This window comes from Malus sylvestris, chromosome 5 (assembly GCF_916048215.2).
Source record: "Malus sylvestris chromosome 5, drMalSylv7.2, whole genome shotgun sequence".
Classification (NCBI taxonomy): Eukaryota; Viridiplantae; Streptophyta; class Magnoliopsida; order Rosales; family Rosaceae; genus Malus; species Malus sylvestris.
Window position 1 is genome coordinate 21887069 of NC_062264.1, and position 19854 is coordinate 21906922.

At 37.8% G+C, this 19854-nt stretch overlaps 2 protein-coding genes across 2 annotated transcripts; both read right to left on the reverse strand.

Annotated features, from left to right (window-relative positions):
* Nucleotides 1–1523: 1523 nt before the first annotated feature.
* Nucleotides 1524–6830, reverse strand: LOC126622650 (uncharacterized). Its single transcript, XM_050291407.1, has 2 exons — nucleotides 6380–6830; nucleotides 1524–2026 (listed from the first exon to the last, which is right to left on the reverse strand). Exons 1-2 carry the CDS (start codon nucleotides 6828–6830, stop codon nucleotides 1524–1526), a joined length of 954 nt encoding a protein of 317 aa, XP_050147364.1.
* Nucleotides 6831–7103: 273 nt separating this feature from the next.
* Nucleotides 7104–9416, reverse strand: LOC126622652 (uncharacterized). Its single transcript, XM_050291408.1, has 3 exons — nucleotides 9195–9416; nucleotides 8806–9080; nucleotides 7104–7428 (listed from the first exon to the last, which is right to left on the reverse strand). Exons 1-3 carry the CDS (start codon nucleotides 9414–9416, stop codon nucleotides 7104–7106), a joined length of 822 nt encoding a protein of 273 aa, XP_050147365.1.
* Nucleotides 9417–19854: the final 10438 nt, after the last annotated feature.

Below are 19854 nucleotides of genomic sequence, written 5' to 3' on the forward strand. Positions count from 1 at the left end.
CAGTACGTGTTGTGTCTTCTCTCAGGGAGAGTGACTAGTCTCGAGTCATTGGTGTGTGTGACATCAAGACAAGTACGTAGGTGCTCAATAGAGAATGAGTTCACTGAACACGATCAACGAAGAGTTCTCATATTCATCTCACATGAGAACTCATGGTTGGGATAATGCAAAGTAGTCCTTTGACCTGAGGCATCATAGTTGTCTTGTGGTTAAGTCCTTGATCTTTGATTTTGTCAAAAGTCACTCCAAAAGGAGGGTGTCCACGGCATAGTTGGGGTTAAGCCACTTAGCCATGGAGGCAAGTGAATGCGCAACAAGGGATCTCTAACCTTCAAACCGTTTGGGGGAGAATACTCTATGATATGATTAAGAATCTCTGGCCAGAGTATGAATGAGATTTAGGATGTCGTTCCAAATCACATTCAAGGTAATCATATAAGCACACGAATTACATTGGATAGTAGACATGAATAAACTATCAAACCAAACAATGTGGTCAAGAGTATTGTATTAGAGAAAGACCATATTGCATTTGTAATCCTAAACTGAATAGGTTCTCTACCTCTTCTGATTAGCTTGGGTAACCATGATATGCTGCTAGGTGTCACTCATGGTTTGTGGAAGCCCTAAACGTGTATAATCACTAAAGGGAGAATTGAAAGTAAGTTTCAATTCACAATCGATTTGAAAGAGTTCTAATCGCCCACTGCCTCGCTAAAAGGAACCTAATAGATCGTACACCGTGTAAGGTGGAGATTGAAGAAACAATGGAGATGAGTAAGAATAATTAAATGGTTTAATTGTTTATGGCAAGGATTAATTAATATATTAATTAATCAAACGAATAAGTTCGTTAAAGACCTAGGGATAGTTTTGGACCTTAAGGCCCAATGGGCTTCGAACGTCAAGCCCATTGACTTAAGTTGTATGACAATTTAATGAATAAAGATTCACAAAGGCCCAAAAGCCCAAATCCCTTATGTGGCCGGCCATGTGTGTTGAATTAGTGTTTTTGGTTCTTTAGGTCATTTAAAGAAGTGACTATATAAAGAACTTTATAGCCCAAAATTCATTAAGGGTTTCTTTTAGGAAATTGGAGAGAACACAAAGCTCTCATTTCTCTCTAAAGAGGCCGGCCCCCTTGGAGGGATTAGCTAGCAATCCTACTCCTCCAAGGTCACTCATTTCTTCATCAATCTAACCTTGGTGTAGGCACTTAGAGGTTCTCAATTTTGGGAACTTGGAGAACCATATTCTTCCATCCAAAACCATGGATCTAAGAAGCAAGGAATGAAGGCCCTCTCTTTGGGTGATTAGCCTTTGCTTATGCAAAGAGGAATCTACAAAGGTATAAATTTCTCAACTCACTTTGATTTGAGTTGAGTCTTGGTTCACCAATCTACTAGGCTTTGAATTTCATGGGTAATGTTTTGTTTTTGAATGCATGCAAGCATGATTCCGCCTTTTAATTGTTAAATGCATGTTATAGATGTTATTCAAATGAACATGTTTTCACAAAATAATCATTCACTCTGCCCAGCGTAGTTGCCCCGGGGATCATAGTTGCACCCAATGAAGGTGCCTCCATTGTTGCACCACACTTTCGTGCACCCTAGACGGGTTGAACTGCGCCAAACAACCTGAGTATAATGCCCACACACCTTCCCAGCAGCACAGGTGTTAGAGTTGTAATTATAGTCAGCTTTTTCACTCACAAACAAGTTCACGGCTGCAGTGCCCGACAGGTCACCGGTGCTCTTTGCTATGTTTTCGTTGTAGGGCCCACCAAAATGAACAAGATTGCAGTCACCGATGCGGGAGTTAGCGTATCTTTGTGCATAATTGGCTAAGTTAGTATCCCATGACAAGGGAGCAACGCCCACCTGCGCTCGAGCGGCGTTGTGGGCATTGAGGTAGTCTTGTGGTGAGTCTTGGGCATGAGAGGATGGGAGTAGGGTTATGCTTATGAGACAAACCAAGGCAAATGAAGTCTTCCACAACCCCGTAATATTGGTTTCTACTAACACTGCAAATATTTGAAATGAGAAAGTGTAGCATGTAGTAGTTATAATGAAAAAAAGGAGAAAGGGGATTGTATTTTCCATAGAGATACCATAATTTCCAACCACCTTAATTTGATATGGTATATCAAGATTTAATGTATTCATGTGACGTATCAATGTATGATGACGTCGTATAAACGCCAGTGTATGATGACATTATTTTTCTCTCTTTGTCCGCAATGTCGTCATGACCTAAATGGCTAAACCCTATGATGACGTCAAAACTGTTAGAAGGCAATCTAAACCCCGATGACTGAAGGATTATATTGACAAAGAGTGCAGTTAAACTCATCTTATTGACCTATTTTCTCACCCACTTGTTAATGAAAATTTTAATGACATATTTATTCTTTTATAAAAAGACTTTTAAACCCCTATGGGGTCCTACGTAGACCTGGCAATTTCTGACACAACACAAAAACGACACGAAAATAACGGATTTCGGGTCAACACGATAACTAATCGGGTCATTATCGGGCGACCCGTTAAGAATCCGTAATTAACGGGTTCTTAACGGGTATACACGCAGGTAACACGTGGGTGACCTGTTTCGACCCGTTAAGAAAAAAAATTATTTTGATAATTTTAAAGTTTAATTACTAAAATATTTATTATTATAAATCTTTTAGTATATACAATATACAATAGCCATATTAATATATACAATATATTCTATATAACAATATACAATATATACAATAGTCATATTGCTAAAAGATTTATTATAAATCTTTTGGATCATGTTTGTACAACAGCCATATTAATACACACAATATATTCTATATTAAATATATAGTTTTGTATTATTATTCTGTATAAGTTTAAAAAAAAAAGTTTTAGTCATTATTTATTTTTATTATGAGAGTTTCTTATTATCATTACTAGGATAAATTTTACTTAACATGGTGTTGTCCAAAATTAAAATAAGGGATACTTTGGATGCGATCCCTAATCCTTAACATTCTTTAACTAAAACCTTAATGATATTCAAAGTTTGATCAAAGTCCCTTGACTTTGTACACCTCATTATATTACAATTAATATTTATATTTTTATAGTTTTGACATTAATTGTTTGATATTTTGTAAGATTTATAATCCTATACATTTAAAATCCCTCATTATAATACTATTAGAAATAGTTAGAATAAAAAAAATTCAAACATTTTGATTGAATAAATGGATAAAAACTATGTAGAAATAAGAAATAATAAATGGAAAAAGAAAGTATCCATAGTGTTAAAAAAAATTGGTACATTTTACAAAAAAAAAAAAATCGTACATTTCACATATAACAAAATGGTACATTAATAAAGAAGAATGAGTATATTATAAATAAATTAGGGTAAAAATAAAAGATTACAAAATTATGAGTACAAATGAATTTAAAAAAAAATATAGGCGCTAAAAGAAATTAATACATGGGTACAAAATAAAACTAAAAAGAAAATACTTCAAATTTAAAAAAAAATGTTGCAAATTAAAAGTGGGTACAAACTAAAAATATAAATATATGATATAAAGTTTAGGCATAAAACATAAATATACCATATGTAATTTTTCTATCATTTATTAAATATACAATGTCACGTAACTGTATACACATGGGTACAAACACAAATAAAACTTTAAAAAATATGGGCACAAAAAGAAACTAATAAATGGGTACAAATTAAAAATGAAAAACAAATTGGTACAGATTAAAAATAGGTACAAACTAAAAATAAAAATATATGATAAAAAATTTAGCCATAAATATAAATATACTAATTGTAACATTTTTAACACTAAAGGAATATATTTAAAAATAAAAATATTTTATTATTCAAATAATTAATGATGCTATTAATATCCAAGGACCTTGATCAAAAATTAAAAATGAATAGGATTTTAATTAATGAAGTAGCAAAAAGAAGGATGTGAACCTAATTTCTTGTTGAACAAAAGGCATCGACAAAAGGCCTTGAAGATCAAAAGTGTGAAATTAACAAAAATGGGTTGGTATCAATCATTAGGTAGTGTGTTTGGATTATAACAGAAACTCCAACTGATTAGTTATCATCGACTCTGCCAATGTGTTTTTTTTTTCTTTCTGTAGTGTTTGGAACATTAGGTGGCAGCGACCACATGTATGTCAAACTAAAAGTCTAGAACACAAATTGAGGTTTCATTTTTAGACACCCAAGTATAATTTCATAACACAAAAGTAAAGTGACAGTAAAAATCAAAACTAAATTCCCAATTTTTTCCTGATGAAAAAGACAAAAGAAACCCTAGAACACCCCACAATCAGAAAGATTTGGCAAAATATATTGACTCACTTAACTAGTACCCCGCCCCAAAAAAGAAAAGAAAATAAAATCCCATCTATATTCATTTCGGACAAGGATTGTTTGCTCTCCACTTTTGGTGCCCTCCCCGTGCCCTCCTGTTTTGTGTGGTCACGGTTAAGCCACGTCAATATTTTATATTGTTTTTTTATAGATATAATAAGACAAAAATGAATAGTAATATAAAATGTTGACGTGGCTTAACCGTGACCTCACAAACAGGAGGGCACGGGGAGGGCACCGGAAGTGGAGGGCAAACAATCCTTGTCCATTCATTTCACCACAAGCAAAACCGTACTCGCATCTTCCAAAACAATAAATTGCGGAAATGGACAATGATGAAGCTCTGACCCATCCACCATATGGTGTTGAGAGTAGGATGGACGAATGGCATTGGCTCTGCGGTTATTTTTAAAATTTATAAATTCTGGAAATGGACGTCTTCCGGAGTGAAACAGTTGGACGGTTGAAGCAGTTTCCTATCGAGAATAAATTTGTTTTTCAATTTTAGTATTTTTTTTTTTTTAGAAGAAACGAAAGAATTTTATATAAAAGGGAGAATTTACACAAGTGGAAAAGAGTTCCACCTAGAACCGGGAGTAAGTAGAAAGGACCTTTAAGGTAATGCTAATTAAACAATGGTAAGGCTAAACAGTATCATTTAACGACTGCTGACAAATCCTTTAGTATATAAGAGATAGGGTAATCTCTAAACTCAATTGAAACTGAAGCCCAAAGAGCTGCCCAGTGTCTTACTCTATCCCAACCCCCACTCCCTTATAATCCTCAAAAAGTCTTTTATTACACTCCAACCAAATATTCCAGAAAATTGTCAATAGCAGAGAGCCCTACAATGCTTTGGCTTTCCTCCATTTTCCTAGGGCGTCAAATTTAGTACTTAGAAGCTCGAAACAAGCCTTTGGAGGTACCCAACAGCCTCCAACTTCCTTGAGCATTTTCCACCACAGTTGTATGTTAAACGAACAGTGAAGGAAGACATGATTGACGCTCTCCTCCCCATACATACACAAAACTGGGGAAAAATATGTAAAAGGCATTCGCCTTTGGACTTGATCACACATATTAACCTTCCCAAGCGCCACTAACCATATAAGAATTTTGACTTTTAAAGGAACATTTGCATTTTAGAACTGAGAGAAAGGAGGGAAGTGTTGCACATCTTCATTGTTGCAAAGGAAATAGTTATAGGATTTGCATGTGAACATGCCTGATCCTTCTAAGTTCCATCTTCCAATATCTTCTCTAGATTGACTCAGCCGCACAGACTCTATCTTTTGTAGTAAACCAGTTGCCTCTACCATATCTGTTTCACTGAGATTTCTTCTAAAATCAAAATTCCAGCTGACCAACTGAAGAGAAAAACCACAAAACTAGAAATGCTTTGGTTTTTTGTCCTTGATAACAAAAATAATCTTGGGAATTGCTCTTTCAACGATTCGCCCTCCAACCAACCATTATCCCAAAACCTCAACCTCTCCCTATTGCCAACCGTAAATTTACAAGAGTGTAGAAAATAAGGAAGACCGGCTGAGATATCTGACCAAGAACTTCAACACGAGCCCCGACTCGGGCAATTAGCATCCCAACCATTTGCCTCCAAACCGTACTTGCTCCTTATCACCTTATGCTAAAGAGAGTTTGATTCCAGTAGGAATCTCCACAAACACTTAGCTAGTAATGTTGCATTCTGATTTCACAAGTTTCCCAGACTTAAGCCTCATTCCTCCTTACTTTTGCTTACTACCTCCCACTTAACTAGGTGATTCTTCTTTCCTTCCTCTACCATTTCCCAAAGAAACCCTTTCATTAGCTTTTCCAACCTACCAATGACCTTGCAAGGAGCTTTGAACAAAGACATGTAGTAGATTGGCAAGCTTCCCAAGACAGCTTGAATCAAGGTTAATCTTCCGCCTCTAGATAAGAACGCTTTCTTCCAACCTTGAAGTCTCAATTCCACCTTTTCTACCAATGGGGTCCCAGAATTTAATAGTTTTTGGCCTTCCCCCGAGAGGAAGACCCAGATACCTCATTGGCCAGCTTCCCACCTCACAACCCCAAGAACTTGCCAACCTTGTGATTTTCTCATAATCAGAGTTAATTCCCACCAAGGAACACTTTGCTTTGTTAATCTTCAAATCTGAAACCATGCCAAAAAGATGCAGCAATTCTAATAAATTGTTCCAACCCTCCTCTGGCCCTGCCAAGAAGAAGTTGGTGTCATCCGCGAATTGAAGGTTAGAGATCTCCACATTATCTTGCCCAATGCACAACCCTTTGATCAAGTGATTTTCTTGTGCCTTCTCGAACAATCTACTCAACACGTCTACTGCTAGGGTGAACAGAAAAGGTGACAGTAGGTCTCCTTGTCTTAAACCTTTTGAAGCTTTGAATATTCCCCTAGGTCTCCCATTGATCATAACTGAGAAGTTTGCCGAACTTAAACAATCGAGCACCCATTTCCTCCATCTAAACCCGAAGCCCTTTTTAGTAAGACTTCTTCCAAAAATCCCAATTTGACATGGTCATAATCCTTCTACAAAATCAATCTTAAGGACCAAACCCTCCTCATTCTTCTGCCTCACCTCTTCTACCACCTCATTTGCTACGAAGACTACATCCAGAATTCGTATGCCTTTAACAAAGGCTCCTTGAGATGGAGATATTGTATTGCCCATGACCTCATTTGGCCTTTAACTACGCTTGTAGTCCCTCAATTTCACAGAATCTAACTTTTTCAGAATTAAGCAAATATAAGTTTCGTTTATCACTGCATTTATAATTCCTTTCTCGAAAAATTCCTCCATCACTTTCAAGATATAAACCTTCAAAATATCCCAATTACTTTGAAACATTTGCATAAAGGAACCGTCCAGGCCTGGGGACTTATCTCTTCCGCAATCAAATACTGCTTTTTGAACTTCGGCTTCCTCGAACGACCTTTCAAGCCAAGCTACCCCAATAACACTTATTGAGCACCAATTAATTCCTTCTAGCCCCCAACACGCATCTTCATTGCTGATGTACAAGGATTTGGAAAAATTAATAATTTCGTTTTCGATCTCCTCGACCCCATTTACCATTCCGCCAATCTATCTATATAATTTCTCTTCCTTCTCTCGCTTGCTATCATATGGAAAAAGCTAGTCTTACCATCCCCATCTTTGGCCCACTCCACTTTACTTCTCTGTCTCCACTTCTTCTTTAAACGCTAGGTTTTCCACTAGGAAAAGTAGCTCTTCCCTCTTTCTTTTTTAATCAAAATCTAATCCTTCCCTCCCTTCCTTGATGTCAATTTCCTCTAATTTGGCTTGAGTTTCCTTGAAATTTCTCTCAATGTCCCTGAAGACCTCCTTGCTCCAAGATTGCAACTTCTTTTTTAGAGCTTTCAACTTACTTAAGAATTTGTAACCCTCCCAACCCTCCACTAGCTCAGAATGCCACCACTTTTTGAGATTGTTTCTAAAGTCTAGGTGTCGTAGCCATGAATTTTCAAACCTAAAAAGGACTGGCCCCTACTTCACCTTGTTGGTATCTAGTTCAATTGGGCAATGATTAGAGGTTACCCTTGCCAGAGCCTTTTGTGTTACATTTGGAAAGAACTCTTCCCAACCAACGGAGAACAAGAATCTGTCTAATCTTCGACAAACTGTTTCTTCTCGAAAATTTGATCAAGTGAACTGAGCGTTGTGCATTTCCAGATCTTTGAGTTCAGAATCTTGGATAAACTAGTTAAATATCCTCATACTTGTAGTCGACCTTCCCCCATTTGACTTCTCATTTTCGAACCTCACCACATTGAAATCTCCTCCCACACACCATCTTGGACCACAAGGGCCATAAAGGCCGGCTAATTCTTCCCAGAAATCCTGTTTCTCTATATTTTTGCAAGGGCTATAGACCCCTGAGAGCCACCACTCTAAGCCAGTCGAAGCTTTAATTTTGATGGAAACCGAAAATGCTCCTACTAGAGACTCGACTACTGAGATGTGTTTTGTCTTCCAAATCATTGCTATGCCCCCTGATCTTCCTTGTGCAGGGGCAAAAACCCACTCTTTAAATTTGCTTCCCCACACACTTGCCACTAGCTTTCTGTCTATTAAGGCTGTTTTTGTTTCTTGCAAAATTATGATGTCGAGCTTTGCATGACGAAAATGCTCATTCTAAAGTACCATTTTCCTTCTACTACCCAAACCTTTTATATTCCATCTAATTATCTTCATTAAATTTGACCATACCCTTTTTTCTTTTTCTCTTCTTTTCTCTTCCCACCCACGCCACTGAGCTCTTTCTCCAAAATAAGGAATTTTTAGTGGCAACATCGAAATTTTCATGTTTGACATAAAATCACTAGATCGGCATGTGACCTCCCATTTGCCTGAGACAAAATCGGACCTTTTGCTCTTACTATATTTTAGCAACTTCTTATTCTCTTCAATTGCCATAATTTGAACTTGTTCCACTACCTCTGAGTTTTCTTTGTTTACTCGTAGAGAACCCCCTTCTTTGGGCACCATGGTCATTTCTATGGCTCCATCGGAAAAGAGATTGTGAAGTGTACCTTCACAGCTATCAATAACATCAAAAGTTACCTTTTCATTTCGATGAATCCCCAAGCTCTTCTTCTGATCCAGATAGCTGAGACCAATTTCTTCCTCTGCATGCGGGACCTGACAAGACTAATCGAAATCCATAGTTGAACGAAAATTGTTGGCGAAGCTATTATTGATGGCCAATTTCATCAGCTTCGAGACTGGTGGTGAACAACGTGGGTTGTGACCCACAATCTCCTCCATTTCTTCATCTTGTTCAGATTCGTCGTCTAAGAGTTGGAGATTGGATGAACCACTTTCCTTTGGCTTAGCTTCCTCGATGAGGTACTGTTGCGACCCAAAGTCTTTTGGAAAGAAATGTTTAAATCTTTTGTCAACAGTAGTGGTGTCTCCAAATTTCGCAAGAAATTTCAAATTAAAATGAGTTGGAATGAAGTCGGTTTCCTTATCCATAATATGAGAAGTGCTCCTTGCTGTTGGCGTCCAAACTGTGTACCTTGGTTCCACCGAAAAAGTTGCCTGCTTATTTTCCTTGACTAAACTTTCCTTGTGAGATCAGAAAACTTAGCCCATTGAATTCTAAAGTTATGGGGCACTGAGGAGGCCTAAGTGCCAACCCAACTTGAAGCGGTCCAACAAAAAGTTTGTGTGGGCCAAACCCCACCTTTCTTGCATAGTTAATATTAAAATCCTCCTCATTAGTGGAAGGCCCACATGCCTCCCAAGCCTTATCTTTATCCTTATAGAACCTACTTTTCAAAAAATTAAAAGACCCAATTGGGATATTACTAAAATGCCCTTTTGGCAAATTAAAATAATACCCGTCGCCTATTGTAGACTTCTCTTCATCCTCCATAACACACTTTCCTTCTAAGGAGTTGCTCCCAACTTATGTCAACTTTTCTAATCCTAACAGCACACCTTGCTTTCTGCCAAAACCTATAGTGACAGGACATTCAAACTTTCTAATTCGAAAACACACACTTGTCCCCGCTATAGGGCTTGACTATTGTTCTATAGTTGAAATTGTCTTTGTCGGAAAGAAGATTCTGGTCACTTTTTGTGTCTTCAGTTCAGCCATCATGGGACGTTGTGACATATTTGAGTAAAGAGAATCACCATTATCTGCTACCGAAACCTTAGATATCCTTGTTGGCGAGAGTTGTCTGATTTTAACCCTAAAAACAGAGTTTCCTTCTACCACGTTAATGAATAAACCTTGTGGTGTTTTGTTTGAGTTTTAATTTTGCTTCAAGCAAATATTCAAAATCAGCAGTTCTACGATCAATTTCTACTAGACTGCTGCAGGCGGCGCCAATCTTTTGAAAAAAGTCATTGGTCCATAGGTGTGGCGGTAAGCCTTCCAGAGCAATCCATCCACCATAACTAACTAACTTATGCTCGCCCGATTTGATACTTTCCCACCACCAAGACAGCACCACATCTGGGAACTCACTCATGGAAAGAGTGCCAAGTTGAGCAATCTGAAGGAAATATTTGTGAAAACAAGTTCATTTGAGCAACATCTATGCATGCTATTAACAATTAAAAGACGGAATCATGCTTTTATGCACTCAAAAACAAAACTTAACCCATGAAATTCCAAGCCTAGTAGTTATGGTGAACCAAGACTCAACTCAAAACAAAGTGAGTTGAGAAATCTTATACCAGGTTATCATACAAAATGGTTCCTGAGATTTGCATGATCAATAGAAATGGTCTTTGAGATTGAAAATCAATAGAAATGGTCCCTAAGATGGTCCACCATCCATGATTTTGGTCATTCCGTTAAAAACGATTTTGGGCAATTTTCAAAACTTTGTAACTCAATCGTTTCTTAACCAAATTTGATCCATAATATATCAAAATGAAGATAAGAAAGTGTAGAATAAGATTATACCTATTTGGAAGCCCAACGGTTGCCGAATATTGTTGGAAAATAGCCTGAAAGATGACCGGTCAGAGGGAAAACTAGAAAACTTGCCGAAAACTGGGTAAACTTCAAACATTCATAACTTCTTCAATACTCAACCAAATAGAGTGATTCAAAAATGAAAATAATACTTCTTGACGAGACAAAGAGAACGGTACCTTTTCCGAAGGCTAACTCGCTGTGGTTTGGTCGAACAACGGCTCGAAAGTGGCTAACCATTTTTTATTTAGCCACTTTAGAGCAGTTTTCCGGCCAAACCACGACAAGTTATCAGTAAAGAAAGATACCATTCTCTTTGTCTTATCGAGAAGTATGATTTTTATTTTTGAATCACTTGATTTCCTTGAGGATTGAAGAAGTTATGAACGTTTAAAGTTTACCCAGTTTCCGGCAAGTTTTCCAGTTTTCCCACAAACCAGTGACATTTCAGGCTATTTTCTGGCCATCTCAAGCAATCATTGGGCTTCCAAATAGGTATAATCTTGTTCTACACTTTCTTATCTTCATTTTATATATTATAGATCGAATTTGGTTAAGAATCAATTGAGTTATGAAGCTTTGAAAATTGCCCAAAGAGTTTTTAATGGAAAGACCAACATCATGGATGGTAGACAATCTCAGGGACCATTTCTATTGATTTTCAGTCTTAGGGACCATTTCTATTGATCATGCAAATCTCAGGGACCATTTTGTACAATAACCCTTTTATACCTTTGTTGATTCCTCTTTGCATAAGTAACGGCTAATCACCCAAGAGAGATGGCCTTCATTCCTTTCTTCTTAGCTCCATGGATTTCTTGGAGGAGGATGGTAGAATGGATTCTCCAAGTTCCCAAAATAGAAAACCTCTAAGTCTTTACACCAAGGAGAGCATTGATGAAGAGATGAGTGACCTTGGATGAAATAGATGCTAGTAATTTTTCCAAGGTGGCCGACCTCTTAGAGAGAAAATGAGAGCTTGTGTTCTCATCTTTTTTTCCAAAAGAAAGCCTAAGGATGAAATGGCTATAAAGTTGTCTTTATACCACCTCACAATGGAGTGGCAAACTTGCAATTAAGCCAAGTTTACTACCCTTCACTCTTATGGCCGGCCATATTGGGTTTTTTGGGCTTTGAGGCCCTTTGTGTTTCAAGTTGTCATACAACTTAAGTTAATGGGCTTGACATTCAAATCCCATTGGGCCTTGCGGCCCAAAACTAACTTGAGGTCTATAACGAACATATTCGTTTGATTAATTAACATATTAATTAATCCTAGCCATAAATAATTAAACCATTTAATTATCCTTGCTCATCTCTGTTGTTTCTTCAATCTCTACCTTACTCGGTGTATGATCCATTAGGTTCCTTTTAGCGAGCCAATGGGCGATTAGAACTCTTCAAATTGATTGTGAATTGAAACTTACTTTCAATTCTCCATTTAGTGATTATACACCTTTAGGGCTTCCGCAAACCATGAGAGACACTCTGCAGTATGTTATGGCTACCCAGGCTAATCAGAAGAGGTGGAGAACCTATTCAGTTTAGGATTACAATGCAATACGGTCTTTCTCTAATACAATACTCTTAACCACATTGTTTGGTTTGATAGTTTATTCATGTCTACTATCCAATGTGATTCTCTTACTTATATGATTACTTTGAACGTGATTTGGAATGACTTCCTAAATCTCATTCATACTCTGGCCAGAGATTCTTATTCATATCAGAGTATTCTCCCTCAAACGGTTTAAAGGTTAGAGATCCCTCAAAGGTTCCTTACGTGATGAGCACAATAAAGATACAATCAAGAATCATGAAGCACAATGAGAACTATAAGTGTTGACGAGGCATTCGTTACTATGATGAGCATGAAACTAGTGCCAAGAATTCATTCAACGCGATCGTTTTCAAGCGACCTTCACTACTTGTGATTATAAGATTGTAACTATTAGGTGAAACTCCCTCATAATCTAGCATCATATTCATGCATGAAAACTAAGCGTGCACTCTCAATCAACATACACAAATAAGTTATCAATCAAGTAGATGAACGAATTGAATCCGCAACTTATGAAATAACAACTGAATGTAATCAAATCATATTGCAAGCATGTACATGGTTTCGAATCACCCCCCAACTAAGGGGGTTTAGTTCCTCATTCTTGCAATACAAAGATACATAAAATTAGACATTAAAATCAAAGGAAAGAAAACACCTAAAATGCTCCAACTTGGAAAGCAAGTGCATAAATGGATCTCCCTTCCTCCTTGTTGCGGCATGAAGCTTGTGGACAGATTGTTGGGTGGATTTATGGTGTAGAATGGATGGGGAATGATATGGAGGGGTTTAGGGTGAGTGTGGAAGAGTGTTTGATGGTTGGAAGGTGGTGGAGAACTAGGCAAAGAGGGTGGAAGAAGGTGGAGTGGCTGTTATGTTTTCTAGGCACTAGAATGATGTTTTTGGGGTGTTTTGCTTCCTAGGGTGTGTATGGACGAATTTCTGTGATAAAATGATGAATATGGGGGATTGTTCTTTGGCCAAGGGGTGTAAACATGTATTTATAGGCCCCAAAAACCTTAGAAAATCAGGTTAGGCTAGGGATGAAATGCATGGCAAGTTGGTGTGTGTGGTGTGCAATGGTCCAAGGGTGAAAATGAAGTGATGATGCAAAGTGTGAAAGGTAAAATGGAGTAGTGTTGCAGCTAGGGAGCATGAATGATTGTGTACATTGCATAGAGATGGAAAGGGAGGTGAAATGTGTCAACAAATGGGTCAAAGGTGCAACAACATGTGTGACACATGCCATTGGATTCCAAATGTGAATGATGGAGCATCAATTGGTGCATGTAATGGATGTAAAGATTGTCTAAAATCTAATGGGTGAAGGGAACAAGAGGTATCAAGCAATTGAGTGAAATAATTAAATGAATTAAAGCATGAAATCAGAAATTATGTAGGGGACAAGAGTGATCAAGCATGGCATGGGAATCCAAAGGGAATTCTATGTGTTTTGCATGGCAAGGAGTGTGCAACTTGGAGTGACATTTTTGGGCTGAATTCTTTATCTTTTGGACACTAATTCTTCACATTCTTGGCCTCTTTAGTTCTCAAATTCGTCCATCCACTTTGGCCCATGCATTTGCTATCCATTCCAAGCCCGAAACATGCTCCAAAGGCCTCCAAAATGCATCTTCTTGCATACTTTGTACTTAGAGTCTTTCACTTTGCATGTGGGCTTCTTTGCATGTGTATGAGTTGTCATTGTTTATCCTTGCAATTACACACACACACTTGCACACACATATGCCCAAAACGTCCATCCTTATGCATGCAATCCATTTGAGCCCAATATTGATCCAACATGCACCAAAATGCACTTTTCTTGCCAAGGTTGTTATTAAGACCTACAAACAAATGAAAATGGCTTTAAACACTAAAATAACTAAAGAAACACAACGTAAACGCACAAGAACAAGCCAATTAAGTCGCATAAATATGCTCCTATCAATGGTGCATGGATGGTCCTACTTGGTTAATTCGCATTGGGGGACCATGCAATTATATGCATGCCTATGGTCCTTCTTGGTTAATATGCATTAGGAAACCATAAGCATTCTAAAAGTGATCAAATCTGCCTAAAAACACAAACTGGGCAGATTTGGACTCTAACACACTTTTGGGACACCTAAAAACACAAATCAAAACAGATTTTGACTAATAAAACACTTTAAAGTAAAGGGGGTTTTGGTTTTGACGAATTTGAAAACAAAACAAGTAAATTAAAGAACTAATGAAATCTGCACGAATTTGAGTAAATTGAATGGATGGAAGGCTAGCTAGGAGGTTCTTCTCCACACATGACATACTTGCACTTCAACCAATTTTCAGTTGTTCTTTCGATCAATCATGAAACTCAACACCCCAGGTTAATTAAGTCCGCTTAAATTAACCTTCAAGTTCTCCTTAAGTTATTGAATTGGATGGGAAAGCGCATACAACAATTCAAGCATTCTTCAAAAGTTCTTTACGTGAACAACACAATAAAGATACAATCAAAGATCATTAAGCATTATGAAAACTATAAGTATTGGCGAAGCATTCGTTACTATGATGAGCATCAAACTCCTGCCAAGAATTTATTTAACGCGATCGTTTATAAGCGACCTCCACTACTTGTGAATATAAGTTTGTAACTATTAGGTGAAACTCCCTTATACTCTAGCATCATATTCATGCATGCAAACTAAGTGTGCACTCTTAATAAACATACACGAATAAGTTATCAATCAAGCAGTTAAACAAATTGAATTCACAACTTATGAAATCATAACTGAAGGTAATCAAATCATAGTGCAAGCATGGACATGGTTTCGAATTCCCCTCTAGCTAAGGGGGGTTTAGTTCCTCATACTTACAAAGCAAAGATAAACAAATTTAGACATTGAAAACAAAAGAAAGAAAACACCTAAAAATGCTTCAACAATCCAACTTGAATGGCAAGCACGTCCAAGGGTCCTCCTTCTTCTCTTTGTTGTGGCACAAGGTGTGGTTTGATGGATGAGTGGTAAATTATGGTGGTGGATGGATATAGGTGAGTTATGGTGAAGGGTGGATTGGTGGATTGTGTTCTCTCTGGTTTTTTTCCCCCTTGTTATGGTGAAGGGTGGATGTATTTATAGGCTAGGGAGAGGACTACCATCTAATTAAGGTGGTAGTGATGAGTGTTGTGGTAATGAGTGGATGTAATGGGTGTGGTGGATGGATGTTTGGTAATGAGTGGATGTAATGGGTGTAGTGGATGAATGTTTGGTAATGAGTGGATGTAATGGGTGTAGTGGTTGGGTGTTTGGTAATGAGTGGATGTAATGGGTGTGATGGATGAGTGTTGTGGTAATGAGTGGATGTAATGGGTGTTGTGGGTGAAAGTTTGGTATGAGTGGATGTAATGGGTGTAGTGGATGAATGTTTGTAGTTGTAGATCAACACACTTGCACACACACATGCTGATTTCTAGCCTTCTAATCTTCAAAAACGTCCATCCTCATGTCTCCATGCTTGCATTATCCAATCTTGGCTCAAAAATGCTCAAAAATGCTCCAAAATGCACTTTCTTGCCAACTTTGTTATTATGACCTACAAACACACGAAAATAGCTTAAAATACATAATTAACTAAGAAATAACAACACAAATGCACAAGAACAAGCTAACTAAGTCGCATGAATATGCTCCTATCAAATTCCCCCGCACTTAGCTTTTGCTAGTCTTTGAGCAAAACAAAAGAAACAAAACCAAACAAAACAAACAAAACCAACAAAACACAACCTAACCTTCCAACATTTGCCTCAGGGATTTTCAATGAAACATGACATGCCAAAGATCACCACTTACATAGATTTAAGTATTCCTAACCCTCGAGCATACTTAATCATAGTCACCATTCACTAGCTCACATTTAATCAATTAAAATAGCATTTTGAATATAGTAACATGCCTTAGAGAATTTCCTCAATTCCTTACTAGATACACTCTTATTTTCACACAAGAAATTCTTACTACACTCCCTATACTAGGTATATGTGAGAAGATTGATGTAAACATGAAAACTAGTATTCACATATGTTTTTCAACAAAGAAGCAATTTTTGGAATTATTAATTCATGTAATATATTATCTCATGAATGGAATGCTACTACTTAGATGCGAGAACCAGTGACACCATATGCTCATATCAATTTCAAACTCCACAAATTGAAACACACAACACTCAAGATTGAAGTCAAGGGTTGTAACAAGGCTTGGGGGTAATGGCTAACAAAGAAAGGATAGGAATAAGAAACATTCTTAAAGCGATAGCAAGCAAAGTAATGGAATCAACACTTGGAATTCACTTTAGAATGCAAAAATCAACTTTTAAACACAAAGGGAAGATTCATGCAACACTTAGGGTCGAATTCAATGCTTTGGATCATTTCTTCAACAAACAACACTTTAGAGCTCTTCTCATAAATTTTTCAACTCTTTTCACAACTTTTCTTCTTTTCATTCTATTTTCCACGAATTTTTCTTTTTCTTTTCCTTTTCTACCTGTGCCTTATGAAGGACTTTGGCACATACGCACACACACAAGAATCACTTCCCCCACACTTGTTTTTCTGCAAGAGTTCAACAAAAGGAATTCCTTCTAAATTATGCTTTACTATGCTTCAAGAACAAGGGTATGGATGGTCCTAATCTAGGCTAGGTGAGGATAGTGTGGGTAACAAAGAACATAGGCAACACAAGGCTCAACAGGGTTAAACTTAAACACATAATGAATGGGATAGGCTTTTTGGCTCTTGGCTCACTAAACAACTTCGTCTTGAATATGTGTTATGCAAATCAATAACATGCTTTGAATGAAATAGGCATGAGTTCTAGCATTTGGAACTAAATGATGAAACGCCTTCTAAGTAGCAACCAAGCAAAGAATAATGAGATCATGCAACGACTTTAGAAAACAAAAAACATTGCACATATTAATAACTCTCCAAATAAACGTTTAGGCCCAAGTCTCTCAAGGATGTAGCGTTAGTTTGAGTTCCTTCTTTCAAGCATGTTACAAAAACTGATTTTTCCTTTTATAATTGCATGTGAATTCATAAATTATAACCACAACTAAGCATACACCAAAGAGTAAATCAAATTTTCATCCATATTTATAACTCTCTTTAACAGTCATGTAATTAAAAACCAAATCTTCATCATTGTGTTGGAAGGTACCCTAAGACACAAATAAACACACAAAAACAACTCTTTTTGTGTTTTTCAAAACAATTTTTCAAATTTTTATGAGATTTTCGGATTTTTATGTCAAAACACACTAAAACACTCCAAAACAGCTTAAAAACACTTAAAACAGCAAGGAACAACACTAGAAGTAATGGGTGATAAACTCCTACAAATTTCATGCAAAGCAACTTGTTTACCCCCCCCCCCCACACTTAAATCAAGCATTGTCCTCAATGTTTCAAGCATAAACTCACACAAAAACAACCAAACAAACAAACAACGAATAAACATGACAAGTATGGCAAAGTAAAAACCAGACAGAGTAGAGTTTAAGAACGCAAATCTGGTTTTGGAGATAGATGATCTTGTTGACTTTCCACAGCTTTGATCTTAAACTGGTTTGGAATTCTGAGCGAGCAATATGGGAGTTCCTTGGTTTCAAATCAGACTCCTTCTGCTGGGTTGATTTGATTGTGCAATTTGCATTCTTCTCTGCTTATTTCTTCTGCACGGCAAGCAGGCACGAGGTAGAGGTGATAGTCTGTTTCTTTCTTCAATCTTTCCAAGTGCCCACCATTTGCTTTCTTTCTCCTTGTCCCCAGCTGAGGATGAATTGGCACATTGTCTCCACATGCTTCAAGGTATCATTTTCACTTCCCTTATCTGTTCCCCAAGCAGATGTGGTAGACGAAGAGAAAGCATAAGATGTTGAAGATGAGTACTCGAGAGCAAGGCTAGGCAAGCAATCAGGAAGGGGTTCCAGGCAGTCGGTTCTAGATTAGAAGATTAATACCAAGTGCTGGTTGATTGCTTACTTTCTCCTTGTCCCAAAACAACGACAAGGAGAAGGATAGGGAGAAAGCATGATATGAGATACTCTTGCTTTCAACCTTTATGATATGAAATACTTTTGCTTTGGATGAGTTATTTGCAGAGGTACCCCAAGGAATAAGGAACACTAAGTGACTCGATAGGGTTTGTTGGAAAGGCATTCTCGGAGAAGAAGAAGGGTTATGTATGTCTACCTTGCAATGGCATTTATAGGAATTAATAACCGGTACTATTCTTTCACTCTTGTCAGCAACCGTTGGATGATTTAATAGTGAACTTCACGTCCTTTCTACTTTACAAGAGATCTTCGATAGATTGCCTGTAATTTCTACAAGGCTGAGTGTGCATGTGACAGGCTCTGACACGTCTAGAAAAGTAAGTGCCTCTTCGATATCTGGAATCGGCGTTTCGACAAACTGCCCGTGATTTCTGCAAAGCTGAGTGTGCATGTGACAGATGCTAACACGTCTCGAAAAGCAGATGCCTCTCCGATTTCTAAGCTTGCCTCTTCGAGTTCTGAGCTCGCCTCTTCGATCTCTGAAATCCCATCGAGTGCAGAGGTTGCATGTGACAAGTGCGGACAAATCTGGAAAAGAAGATTGGCCCGTGGTTTCTGAGCAAGCCCAACTTTTGAGAAAGCTAGCGCTTCTTTGATTTTTGAATTGGCCTCTTCGATTTCTGAGCTCACCTCTTCGATCTCTGAAATCCCGTCGAGTGCTTATTTTTATAGAGGTATGCAGGACGTTCAAAGCACACTTGAATTTCTGCCTGTAGAAACTCCCTTCTTGCACTTCTACGATCTTAACTTGTCCGACCTCTTCTTTCTTTAACACCTTTGAAAATGTCTGGCCTCTTCGACCGTCGTTTTGACTTGAACCTTGGTGAAGAGGCAGTCCCGCATTCTCTAGACAACATATGGCGCCCATCCTTCATATTCCCTACTGGTCCCCTTACCGTTGGGGATTCGGTGATAAAGAATGATATGACAGCTGCGGTGGTGGCCAGGAACCTTGTCACTCCTAAAGATAACAGACTACTTGCCAAACGATCTGATGAGTTGGCTGTTAAGGATTATTTGGCTCTCAGTGTGCAGTGTGCAGGTTCTGTGGCTAATATGGCCCAACGCCTATTTGCTCGAACCCGTCAAGTTGAATCATTGGCGGCTGAAGTGATGAGTATCAAACAAGAGATTAGAGGGCTCAAGCATGAGAATAAACAGTTTCACAGGCTCGCACATAACTATGCTACAAACATGAAGATGAAGATTGACCAGATGCAGGAATCTGATGGTCAGATTTTACTTGATCATCAGAGGTTTATGGGTTTGTTCCAACAGCATTTGCCTTCGTCTTCTGGGGCTGTACCGCATAATGA

Bases quoted from the DNA above. Each gene is read 5' to 3' on its own strand.
- LOC126622650 (XM_050291407.1), bottom strand. From the start codon at position 6,830: ATGATCAATGGGAGACCTAGGGGAATATTCAAAGCTTCAAAAGGTTTA. The intron at 2,027-6,379 runs GTAGAAAAGGTG...AAATATTTGCAG, and splicing joins TAAATTCTGGGACCCCATTG to TGTTAGTAGAAACCAATATT.
- LOC126622652 (XM_050291408.1), bottom strand. From the start codon at position 9,416: ATGGATAAGGAAACCGACTTCATTCCAACTCATTTTAATTTGAAATTT. The intron at 9,081-9,194 runs GTGGGTCACAAC...TAGTCTTGTCAG, and splicing joins ATGAAGAAATGGAGGAGATT to GTCCCGCATGCAGAGGAAGA. The intron at 7,429-8,805 runs GTCCGATTTTGT...CTTGTACATCAG, and splicing joins AAATATAGTAAGAGCAAAAG to CAATGAAGATGCGTGTTGGG.